The sequence below is a fragment of the Clupea harengus genome, chromosome 9 (genome assembly GCF_900700415.2).
Source record: "Clupea harengus chromosome 9, Ch_v2.0.2, whole genome shotgun sequence".
In the NCBI taxonomy this organism is placed as follows: domain Eukaryota; kingdom Metazoa; phylum Chordata; class Actinopteri; order Clupeiformes; family Clupeidae; genus Clupea; species Clupea harengus.
In genome coordinates this window covers 28668829-28681678 of record NC_045160.1, presented here as the reverse complement: position 1 = coordinate 28681678, position 12850 = coordinate 28668829, and the positions used below count along the sequence as shown (strand labels likewise).

The 12850-nt window shown below is 39.9% G+C and overlaps 2 protein-coding genes across 2 annotated transcripts in view; one reads left to right on the top strand and one right to left on the bottom strand.

Annotated features, from left to right (window-relative positions):
- LOC122133143 (protein NLRC3-like) overlaps window positions 1-12850 on the top strand; it is a 383696-nt gene that overhangs the window by 110642 nt on the left and 260204 nt on the right. The window lies entirely within an intron of this gene.
- LOC116221772 (protein NLRC3-like) overlaps window positions 1-12850 on the bottom strand; it is a 72422-nt gene that overhangs the window by 7650 nt on the left and 51922 nt on the right. Inside the window, exons 7-8 of the mRNA XM_042708772.1 lie at window positions 7658-7774; window positions 3433-5244 (exon numbers count right to left, since the gene is read on the bottom strand). Coding sequence (XP_042564706.1) covers window positions 3433-5244; window positions 7658-7774 — 1929 coding nt within the window. The remainder of the gene's footprint in view (window positions 1-3432; window positions 5245-7657; window positions 7775-12850) is intronic.

Sequence of the window (12850 nt, the reverse complement as noted above, 5' to 3'; positions counted from 1 at the left end):
AGTCTCTTAAAGGGGCAATACAAGTTCACGTACTCAGTGTGTTCAAATAAGATTAAGTATGAACCAGATAGAAAAGATAGGTATAAAAAAAATCTGAAAATGGCGACATTTCATGAAATAAATGCAAAAAAAATTAGTGCTGTCAGTTTAACGTGTTATTACCGGCGTTAACGCAAACCCATTTTAACGCTGTTAATTTTTTTATCGCGAGATCAACGCGATTTTTTTTTTATAATTTTTTTTTTTTAGATTAACGTTCTTTTTGGCCTCGCAAACTGTGTAGTAGGCTAACGTTACGGTTTGAGTGAATGGTGAGCGCGATACGGCGAAATGGATGATAAAAAGCTTCTGAATGGAAAGTTTACTTTTAAAAGTTGTGTTGTGCAAAAGAAGCGAGCTTCACTGTTGTCTGAAAATGTCAACAGGCAGCTGGCTGAAAGCAAAGAAGTAGTAGGCTTACCTTTTATTGGTAACCTAACTGTTACAGTTCATTGTTTCTGAAATAAGAGGCCTGACTGCTATGTTCCCAGCAAACTTGAAAAAAAGAAAATATTAAGCCATGGTTTAACTGCACTATAGGCTGAGTCCTTGTTTACCTGAAATGTGCACTTTATAATTTTATTTTGTACCGCCCTGTTTGGCAATGTTGGTTTTCAATCAAATAAAACATTTGCTTAAAGCAAGCCAATCCACTTTTCCATGTTGATAAGGGCATTAAAATAAAAATAAAATGATGGAAAAAATAAATAAACGAAGGGACATTTAGAATAGATACAAATTTGTGATTAATCGCGATAAATTTTGAGTTAATTATGACATAAATGCGATTAATCGCGATTAAATATTTTAATCGTTTGACAGCACTAAAATTATACATTTTTGACTCCGAAGGCAAATATGCTCATATTTCTGCAAAAGAATTGCTGAAGTTTGAAGCTGTAGTGTGTGTACAGTGTGTGTGTGTGTGTTTTGTATTTATTTATATTTATTTAAGTAAACTGTAAACTGTTGTTAACAGTTAATATATTGTTCATAGTTTGAAGTTAAAAAGTTTAAAGCTGTAGTTTGTGTTTTGTATTTATTTATATTTATAGTATACTTTAAACCAGTGGTTCTCAACCTTTTTTTCAGTGATGTACCCCCTGTGAAATATTTTTTCAGCCAAGTACCCCCTAACCAGCGCAAAGCATTTTTGATTGAAAAAAATATGTAATACACAGCGCTATGCCATCATTGTCTGATTTATTAAACTGTCAACACTGAAGATTGAACATTGAACATTGTTGAATTGAACTGAGTACTTTTGCAATTACATTTTAGTGAGAGTGTGCTTCACTGAGAATCTTTGTCAGTCTTGGTGGCAGGGAGGCAACTGCTGTGATCAAGCTGTTCTCCAGGCACAGTCTGTTTCTCTGCTTTGTTTTGATCACAGTCATTGTAGAGAAGGAGGCCTCACATAAATATGTGGAGGCAAAGGGTAGTAGCTGCTCCAAAGCTTTTTCTCCCAGGTCAGGGTGCTCCTGCTTCACACACACCCAAAACTGTGAGTAGCTTGCTTCCGTATGCTTCGGACAAGAGAAATGGGTTTCTCACCCAATCCAGCTGTGTATATTTCTCCTCCATATCAGGAAAGTAGGAAATAGAAAATGAAAATTTTGACTCTAGTTGGTCAAATGTCCTACGATGACCAACTTGACTGGATCTCTGTCACCATCCTCACTAGAGAGAAAATCATCCACCTGAGGAAAGCAGGTGAAATCCCCCTGTGCAGAGGCTCTTCTCCACAGCTCTGCTTTCTTCAGGAGGCCACCCACCTTGTCATACAGGTTTAAAATGCTGGTGTCCTTTCCCTGCAGAGACATATTCAGTTCGTTCAGTTTGCGGAATATATCTGCCAGATAGCACATCTTTGTTCCAGGACACAGACTGGCTTGCAAGGTGGCATGGGGAGATCTGTGCTCAATCAGAAAGGTGTGTACTTTAGATCGTAATTCCAACAGCCGGTTGAGTATTCTCCCTCGAGAGAGAGCGCCAACGCACTTCTGTGTGCAGCAGCAGTTGTGTGTGTTCAGCTCCCATGTTTTCGCGAAAAAAATTCCCGCTTATTATACAGGTACTTGCCAAAACGATAGAAGACATTCCTCCAGAAAACCTCTTTTTAACGATTTTGTTGCCGTTTCGTGATTTCCGCTAAGAAAAAATTGTTCTTCAGGCTAATAGAACTTTAAAGTTTCAAGTGTTGCGTAGCAACCCATTACTTGCTGACTTCAAGTTACAATGACTTTCCGTTACGTTAAATGACCGGACTACTTGCGGAATGATAGCTATGAAAGATGTGAATTACAAGCACAAAACCCGTTGCAAAACACACAAACAAATACTACATTAAATGATGCTTACCATAGTCCCTCTAGTTTGCAGTTTTGATGAGAATTAATATTATCACCAATCTTCTACTCTCACACAAAAACACACATAGAGGCCAGATAGGAACAGCTCTTCATCTGTCAGGGTACATTCATTCATCCTGGGAGAAACAACATGATACACCTGAACAACAGACGGGTCCAGTGTCCTACAGGGTTCAGGGGTTAGTGGTGGTGTGTTGCTGCCCTATAAGGCCACTTAAGGGTGGAGCAGAACAGTGTTCATTAACATTGCAAAAGCATTGTGATTAAGCCAGTTTGGATCCAAAAGCACATGCCAGCCATCCCAGCCATCTGGGTAAGTTTTAGCATTCACACCATAACTCAAAGAAACTGGACATGGACTTTGTAATATAAAATGTGATATAGTTGGTACACAACCTAGCCTTGCACTAAAGATATTTACAGGAAATGTATAATATAGAAAAATATTTTACATACTCAAAACAAGTCTAAAGTTAAGTAACCCATAGAAAACACCAAACAACTCAGGTGTAATATACTGTTTAGTGTTTGACCTTCAATCCATATTAGACTGGTGTGAGGTATGAACTGCAGTCAGGAGTGTTTGCTCTACTCTCAGTTTAGGAGAAATGTTCTCTTAATAGGGCAGTTAATTTACCAGGAACAAAGTCAACTTTTTGATGATGTGCTGTCTACTGACAACCAGGGAACTCCATCTAACTTTCTCTCTCTCACATACACACACACTCACACACATAAGTACACCAAGTGTTACCGAGCTGATGTGGATGTTGTGACCACTGGCACCAGCTTCTCACACACACACACAAACAACATAGACCTTCAATCCATATTCTACTGTTGGTAGGGAGACTGATCAGGAGTGTTTGCTCTACTCAGGTGAGTAGAAATGTAGTTCATAGACGTAGTTTATTTACCATATTGATGATGTGCCGTCTACTGAAAACTTGCTGAGAAATCTCTTACACACACATGCCCCACCAAACACCCCCCACCCCCACATACACAGTGTTTTACTCACTTAGCTGATGTGGAAGATGTGACCACTGGCACCAGCTTCTGCAGAACTTCATCGAGACTGAGGAGTTCAGTCAGATCTTCCTCTGGTGTCTTTATGTACTTCTGCAGGTCAAACTTATCCAGCTGCTCTTCTGGAATCTCAAACTTAAATCTCTTAGTCTCCCACTCTCCTGTTAAGAGCATGTCCACATACAGAGTTCCTGAGCTCCTGTCAATGTCCTCCACTACAGCATGGTGATTCAGCTCATTCAGACAGTAGAACAGGTTGATCTTTCTGTCTGAAGTATCCTGATCTCTGATCTTCTGTTTGACACACTGGGCTGTTTGCTCTGAGCTCTGTGATTGGCTTCTTGTCTGGGGCAGTAGGTGTCTTAAGAGATTCTGATTGGACTCCAGTGAGAGGCCCAGAAGGAAGCGGAGGAAAAGGTCCAGGTGTCCGTTCTTACTCTGTAAGGCCAGATCCACTGCAGTTGTGTGTAGGTCATGAAGTGTTGCAGCTCTGAACAGAGCAGAGAGCTGAGAGGTTTGCTGTTGGTCAGGCATGTTTCTCTCTCTGTTGCTGAAACGCAGGAACACATATAAAGCTGCAAGAAACTCCTGAATGCTCAGATGCACAAAGCTGAACACCTTCCCCTGGTACAGCCCAGACTCCTCTCTGAAGATCTGAGTACACACTCCTGAGTACACTGATGCTTCTGTGACATCAATGCCACACTCTCTCACGTCTTCCTCATAGAAGATCAGATTGCCCTTCTCTAGCTGTTGGAAAGCCAGTTTCCCAAGTTTGAAAATCATCTCTTCATCTCTCTCTTTTCTCTCGGTGTACTTTTCATTTTTCATGCTTGTCTGAATGATCAGGAAGTGTGTGTACATTTGAGTCAAAGTCCTTGGCATTTCTACACTCCCCGATTCATCTGATGTTCTCTCGACAACAGTGGCAGTAATCCAGGAGAAGACTGGAATGTGACACATGATGTAGAGGCTCCTGGATGACTTCAGGTGTGTGATGGTTCTGCTGGCCAGGTTCTCATCACTGATTTTCTTCCTGAAGTACTCCTCTTTCTGTGGGTCACTGAATCCCCTTATTTCTGTCACCTGGTCCACACACCTAGGTGGGATCTGATTGGCTGCTGCTGGTCGGGTGGTGATCCAGAGGAGAGCAGAGGGAAGCAGATTCCCCTTGATGAGGTTTGTCAGCAGCACGTCCACTGAGGCTGGCTCTGTCACTTTACAACACCTCGGGTTGGAGTGGAAATGTAGAGGAAGTCGACACTCATCCAGACCGTCAAAGATGAACATGACATGCTCTGAACCAGCGAAGAATCTTGGATCCGTAACTTCAGGGAAAAAGTGCTGAATAAGCTCCACCAGACTGAGTTTTTTCTCCTTCATCAGGTTCAGCTCTCGGAAAGGGAGAGGCAATATGAAGTAGACATCTTGATTCTCTTTCCCTTCAGCCCAGTCCAGAATGAACTTCTGCACAGAGACTGTTTTTCCAATGCCAGCCACTCCCTTTGTCAGCACTCTTCTGATAGGTTTGTCTTGTCCAGATAAGGGTTTAAAGATGTCACTGCAGTTGATTGGTTTGCCTCGTGCTGCTTCTCTCCAGGATGCTCTCTCTATCTGTCTGACCTCGTGTTCATCATTGACCTCCCCTCCTCCCCCCTCTGTGATATAGAGCGCTGTGTAGATCTCATGGAGGAGTCTGGCATCTCCCTGCTTTGTGATTCCCTCAGTCAGACACTGAAACTTCTTCTGAAGATGGGATTTGTGGATCTGCTGCATTTCCACATTTACCGGACCAGGTTGGTATCTGTGTGTGAAAACAAGAACAAATATTAAATAACTAGTTTACTGTAATATCAGTTTAACTTTAGTGTTTGTACAGCACTATCAGTCAAGCAGGAATGTAGTCTATATAACTGCCACTCTGTCTGAAGAGTTTCCTCCTAATGTAGTCTATCTAACCGCCACTCTGTCTGAAGAGTTTTATATAAACTACCCTCAGCACTGTGTCCCCCTAATGCTCTTCTCTCATGTGATTGCTGATGAATTGACTTCCTTCATATTTCCTCTGCAGTCGTTCTCTCTCACTCTCACTACATTTCACCTGCTGACACAGGAGGGCTGCTGGATTTGTGCTTGTGGCTCCAGATTATTATTATGTCACTTTAATGACTTGTTCCTGCTCTGCACAGAAACATGCACACACACCTACACACACACAAACCTGAGAATGTTGGTGTTTACCAACTGATGTGCAAATGTTTACGAATGTAACATATTCATGTTTGGTCTTGAATTGATCCTTCTGATGTGGTCAGTAGTCTGATTGTGGTTTCATTCTGAAGTACCTGCCATAGCTGTATAATTAGACTAGTCCCACTGTATCCTCTGCCTATGAGAATGTTATTTTAGGGGATTGGCTGGTGGCAAATGCATAGCAATGGGTCTTCAGGTACGAAACCACTTTAGAGTATTTGGGCTCTCTTTCTCTTTCTTCTTCTCCCTCTGCTCTTTCCTCTCCTCTCCTTTGTCTTTCTTCTTCTTATCTTTTCCTGCTGCTGTTTCTCCTGTCTTTGAGTGTGGGGATTAGGGATGGGCATTCGATTAAATTGTCTTAATCGATCGTCGGGAGAATTAACGATCGATTTTCGATTAATCATTAATATTTTTATATTAAAATTCACTATTTATAGGCTATATTAAAATGCAGTGAAAATAGAAAAAACACAGCGTGTTTCCTCACTGAGATCTTTATTACAAGATGGACAACTCTTGTGGCAGTTAAACGGGATCCGTTCAATGGTTACACTTGAAAATATGTGCTGCTGTACTCTTAAGCAGCAGAGCCGACAGCTAGAAGCCGGTGCTCATAAACACAACTTTTTTTTCTCTCTCTAACTAATTAATCTCACATTTTGAAATTCATTCATCTAGATTCATCGTGATTAAAAGTTTGTTTTCTTCTCAAGACTAAATCTTATAAATTAACGATTAATCACTTCAGACAGCGTGTATTTTAGACACTGTTGTTTAATTGTATTTTTTTCGTGCGCTCTCGCCGTCATACAAGGAATGTATGCGAGACACAATGGTGCCCCTCGACGGTAAATCGTAAGAATTGTCCCCTGAAGCAATTCGAATCACCTCAGTCAGCCCACTGTCTTCAACTATGTTGATGGGCCGACAGTCACCGGCAACCTAAACTGCTACAGCGTTGGTAACCTTTTCACGGACTGGTCTAGTTAATTTCCTAGAGAAGTCGTGGAGTGCGGGTTGGCGACCATCTAACCTGGGACTGCTTTCTGTCGGGTGCTTTGCATTAAGGTGATAACTTAAAGACGAGCTGCTTCTGTAATAGCTACATTCAGCTTGACAAAAGCTACATACAACTTTAGTTTTGTCGATTGTTCTGTCATTTTGCCTCTTAAACAGAAACTTTCCGCCCATCAATCCCTCAGCTCTCTCCATCTTCAACTACCGTCTCGGTCTCTTCTATCTAACTGACTGCAGACACGCGGCAGTTTCCTGCCATGGGTCAACGCGCACCGGAAGTAAACAAAGTTGCGTTAACTGCGTTCAAATATTTTATTGCATTAATCTCGGCCACAATAATCTCATAGAATAACGTGACAGCACTAAAATAAATAAATTACACGCACACTACGCAACAGAACATGCATTAGTTTTAATCGATGAAAAAATAATTTCATCGAGGAAATTCTTAATGATCAATTAATCGATCGTCGATTAATTATGCCCATCCCTAGTGGGGATCCTCTCAATTTATTGTTAATTATATTAATAAACTGATCAATAATAACTGATCAGCATTAACCATTCATATAACTCCTTGTGTGTTGTGCCATGACACCAAACAATTGGCTCAGACACTGCCTGGTAATACTGTAGGTCTTTTAATAGTATAATGCAGACAGATTAATTGTATTTTCCTCAATATGTACCACTCCAAGGCTTTCTAATGTCCCATGGAGTTCAGACATGTATAAACCTTCCAGCCTGGTGTTTTCTATCATTGGAAACATTTTGTCTGCAATTAGCATCTAGATACTATATATTAAAGAAATCAATATTCAATCTCATATAAAAATCTAGCATAAAAGACAAGTCAAAAACCTTTGGGACACTTTTATACTTCAGATGTACTTCAATGACTGTATGGATGATTGTATTTCCTGTGGAAAGTCCTCAATACTACTCACCTCTGACCAGCAGGAACACCTCCTTCTGCTAAGAGGGGTGGACGATCAATGGACTGGTCACTCTTCATGGACACACAGCTCGGTACGGGAGAGTGTGATCTCTTCTGCTGGATGGAGCTGTATTTCACACACACACACAACGTTATCAGAAGTATATGTAAAAAAAAAAAAAAAAAAAAAGAAATCACTAGTCAAAATGACCCAAGTCCTATTTTGTCTGCAATACTTTGCCATAACATTTCATGCAATTTCAAGGAATATTACTGATTTAAAATAAATCAAGGGAGAATATCTCTTTGGTTTCAAATATTTCCACAGTGGCATTTTGAAGATCTTTCTATAACCCTTAATTTACTTAGGAAGCCATTTTGATTTGAAAAGCAGCATCAGATATGACAAGTCAGCCTCTGGTCTGTTTCATACTGCCACCTTCTGACAATATGGTGGTACTACAATGATCAATACTGGTGGTCCTTTTGTAATACCAACAGGTGCACTTCGTTGTGAATAAGTAAAGCCTAGGTACTGTTCCCGCTACGATAACTATGTTTTCTAGATAACTGTCTGTTGCCATTCCCACGAGACGAACATTTGAATGATGTCAAAGTAAAAGTATAATACTATACTGTGTTAGTTTCCATAACAACAATACAAGCAATATACATTTGCTGACCTAAATAAGCAGAGGGCAGAACAGCCTATTTTGCCTATGCAGTCCTGGTAATCTTTTGTTTGGCATGTTGGTAAGGTTATTTAGAGGACCATTTCTCAATGGTTTTGATCTTTAATGAATGTTTGTTTATTAATTACTTATTTTTCAACAAATAACTCAATTATAATTACAGAGAGGGAAATTCGCAACTTTTACTTGCTCCCGCAATTTCATCGCAACAAACACCTAAAAAACACTGCAACTTTCACCGCAACTTTTTAGAAAAGCCCCCAAAAAAAAAAATCGAAATCAGGAATTTTAGGCTGCAACTATCTAAAAAAAAGCCTGCAAAATCCTTGGGGGACTGCTATATATTAAAAAAAATATCTTGAACCGGCAATCTCATATAAATATCTAGCATAAAAGACAAGACAAACACCTTTGGTACACTTTTATACTTCAGGTGTACTTCAAATGACTGTATGGGTGATTGTATTTCCTGTGGAAAGTCCTCATTACTACTCACCTCTGACCAGCAAGGACACCTCCTTCTGCTAAGTTAACTGGACGATCCATTGACCGGTCACTCTTGATGGACAGACAGGTGGGGGTAGGAGAGTGTGATCTATTTTCCTGGATCGAGCTGTATTTCACACACACACACACACACAAACACACACACAACGTTATCAGAAGTATACGTAAAAATCACTACAGTCAAAATGACCCAAGTCTTATTTTTGTCTCTAATACTTTGCCATAACGTGTCATTGCAATTCAAGGAATATTATTGACTTAAAATAATTAGATTAGAGGGAAAATGGATATAAAATACACAGTGTCATTTTGAAGATTTTTCTATAACCCTTAATTTACTTAGGAAGCCATTTTGATTTGAAAAGCAAAGTCAGATATGACAAGTCAGCCTCTGGGCCCCATTCGTCGTAAGGGTTGAAGCTAATTAATCAATTGTCCTTTTAGCCCGTTAACATTAGCGAGCTGATTGAGAACAGCAAATATCGGTTCGTCAACGGCTCATCCGCCTCCAAATCATGTGGTTAATTTCAACCAGGCTAAACTTATCAGGGAAATTGCGTGTGCGTGCACGTCCTACTTCAAAAAGCAGGAAAGGTTGATCACCAAAACAATGATTTAACTGTATAATGGTTCTAAACTCAAAGAAAAGGGCTCTTTTTTTCTCCACTGGCGAGCAGGAGATGAACATGAACGCTTATGAAGAATACAAGACCATAATCATGGCAAAATTCAACACCACCACCGCTGTGAGAGCAAGGTGTGTTGGGATGTTTATAGGGTGATATCTATGTATGAATACCTGACTGCAAGTGTGCACTAGTACAGAGGATACCGCTACCGGTTCGTAACTGCGAGGTTGATAGTTCGAATCCCCTCACCTCATTCCTCGGTGTAGTTTTACATTTCCTTGTAAGTCGCTTTGAATGAAAGCGTCTGTTAAATGACTAAATGTATTAATAACAAATGCAATAAATTGAAGCAGTGAAAATGAATTGTCTGTATTTCTCTCTATTCTTATCATGAGTCCACCTTAATCATTTTCTACAATAATGATATGCTATGGTGTACTAATAACACTCATATAATTATGAGTGCTTTGTTCTCCGCATCACCGACACTACAAAAATGTACCACTCGCAAAAAAAGCGCAAGACAGTCAATGTTCGACTGTGGTGTTTGCAATAAATGACTCGAGGTCATTGTAACCTCACCTCTGACCAGCAGGAACACCTCCTTCTGCTAAGTTAACTGGACGATCCATGGACCGGGCACTCTTCATGGACACACAGGTGGGGGTAGGAGAGTGTGATCTCTTTTCCTGGATCGAGCTGTATTTCACACACACACAAACACACACCAACACAACGTTATCAAAAGTATATGTAAAAAATAATAAAAAAATCACTACAGTCAAAATGACCCAAGTCCTATTTTTGACCGCAATACTTTGCCATAACATGTCATGCAATTTCATGGAATATTAATGATTTTACTAATGACAAGTCAGCCTCTGGTCTGTCTTATACTGCCACCTTCTGACAATATGGTATGTAAACAAAATACCAAACTGTTAAAATGACCCAAATTATTTTTCAACTGTAGGGACGTAGACACTTTAAGGAACAGCTCTGTTTGATTGAATGCCACTCGAGATCTTTAGCAAAGTCTGGGAACATTGGTCAGAACAGAATTGTCATACCTATTGTTTTTTATCAGCTGAGTTAAAAGTGGTCTAAAACTATAGATGGGATAGAATTTTTAGAGATTCAGTTGGATTCAGTTTCATTCTGCTTGCAGCTACTGATTTAGAACACAACCATGCCCCTTTGGTTGAGCATAATCAAGTCTCAAAATGCCTGTTATTACCATTTACATTGTTTTAATTATTTTATTAATTTAAGCTTATGAATGAAATGAAAGATTTACAACACTAATTAATAAACAAACGAATATACACGTAAATAAACAAATAATATATGTCAATATATTATTATTATTATTGTTGTTGTTGTTGTTGTCTTACCCCAGATGCTCATCATCATGGTCCTCACTGGAACTCATTTTGGGGCAAATACACCTTTTTCCTGGGATATCCCTCTCTTAGTATTATAGTGGAGAATGAGAGAGAAAGACAGACATACACAGAGTGTCACAAAGTCACCAAAACTAAGAAAAGTGAATATATTACTCCAATTATCAGGCCCTTGCACTGGCTCCCAGTTACATACAGAACTGAATTCAAAGTTTGACTTGCTGAATATAAACCAGGTTTCTTAGATCTGCAGGAGATGGTCAGCTAGTGGTGCCCAGAGTTGAAACTAAACAGGGTGAGATGGCATTTAGCCGTTATGTTGCCCACTGCTGGAACCAGCTCCCCATGGGGATCAGATCTGCCCCAACTCTAACCTGTTTTAAAAAGAAGCTCAAAGCTGCCTTATTTTCAACTGCCTTCAATTACTCAGTTGGCTTTATTTGTGTCTTTGTAATACTTGCACTGAATCTGCACCTTTATGTAGCTCCCTCTACTTTACTCTACTGCCTATTATTGATTAATTATGCCCGTTCCTCCAGTACCAATTTGACGCTCCTGGTTGCCAGATAAGAATGTGAACACAGCGTGCGACCGCCATGGAAGTAAGACAAACAAACTGGACCAACACAGAAAATGTTTGATTCGACGTGACCAAAAAAAGCCTCTGCATCCTCCTAAAAACTGCATGCATAGTTAGTGCCGCTAAATATCGATGTGGTTAAAGCACCGATTTAACCGCTTACAATTCAATGATGAGATACTCACAAACGGTAGTTTCTGGGTATTTCTTTGCTGAACAATTCAACTCCGTGTTCGCAAAATGGAAGAAACGAGTTTAGTTTCACTTTTGTGTGCGCGGAAGTGGCGGCTGTTTGAAGAGCACGGGCGAAAAGATCTAAAGGGCACCTACCGCATTGTTGTGGCTTTATGCTATATGTATAATTACTGTTATAGTTATATACTATTCGTGGGTTATCTAAATCACTGTTAGATACAAATGCACGGAGACGAGGATGCAGCACAAGTTAGATTCTTTACTGGCGGGAGAATCAACTGCCAGGCATGAACAAACTATCACAGAACTCCGTAGTAGTGACAGTCAAACACAATCGAGCACCGAGTGCTCGATCCAATATACCACACGCATCATGTATGATGAGATAGTGTTCATCGTTAATTAAGATTAATATTATGTTACGAGGCGAACCGGATTTTAACCACACCCCACTGGCAGCTAAATGCACCATTTCCACGCACTTTGAGACAGACACAGTCGAGCAGGAGCATGTATAAAACTGCGTCAGTGAGAACATCTATAGTTATAGGTAGTTATTGCACAGAGACGTCGGAGAAACCAGCGGAGACTCATCATTATTCAGAGATAGCGCCTTTCAATAGACAAACAGACAGCACTATAGCTATTGCATACTTGTTAGGAGAAAGCCAAAAGGAAGCAAATATATTGTTATCCGAAAAACTAAGATAACTTTTACTACCAGCATTGTGTCCTCAGAATTGTAGCCTAAACACAATAACAGGTGGTTAGGCTACAACACAATGTTGAGTTCAAAAATACCACAAACATAAAATATGAGAATGAAAATATAAAAAATTATTCGACACCCCAAAGTCAGTATTTTGAGGTTCAGGTAAGTGCTCACACTTCTCTATTGCAATCTTACAATCATGTGCCAATCATTTATAATAATGTTAAGTAGCCTACAACTGTGGTAATGTCTAAGAATACACATATCCGTACTACATTAAAACAAGAAAAACAGCTCTACACTGTAGTATAATGTACTTTGTGAAAAGGTGGCAACCCCAAATGCCTAATTGTCCCCCAAGTAATCTGAGTACTCTAGATCCAGACCTGTCTGAATGTAAGCAGGGTTTTAGAGATACATTAAAGTTTTGTTCTCTCTTTCCGGTGTTGTTCTTTGTAGACGGTCCATGCGCTATCGTCTGACAG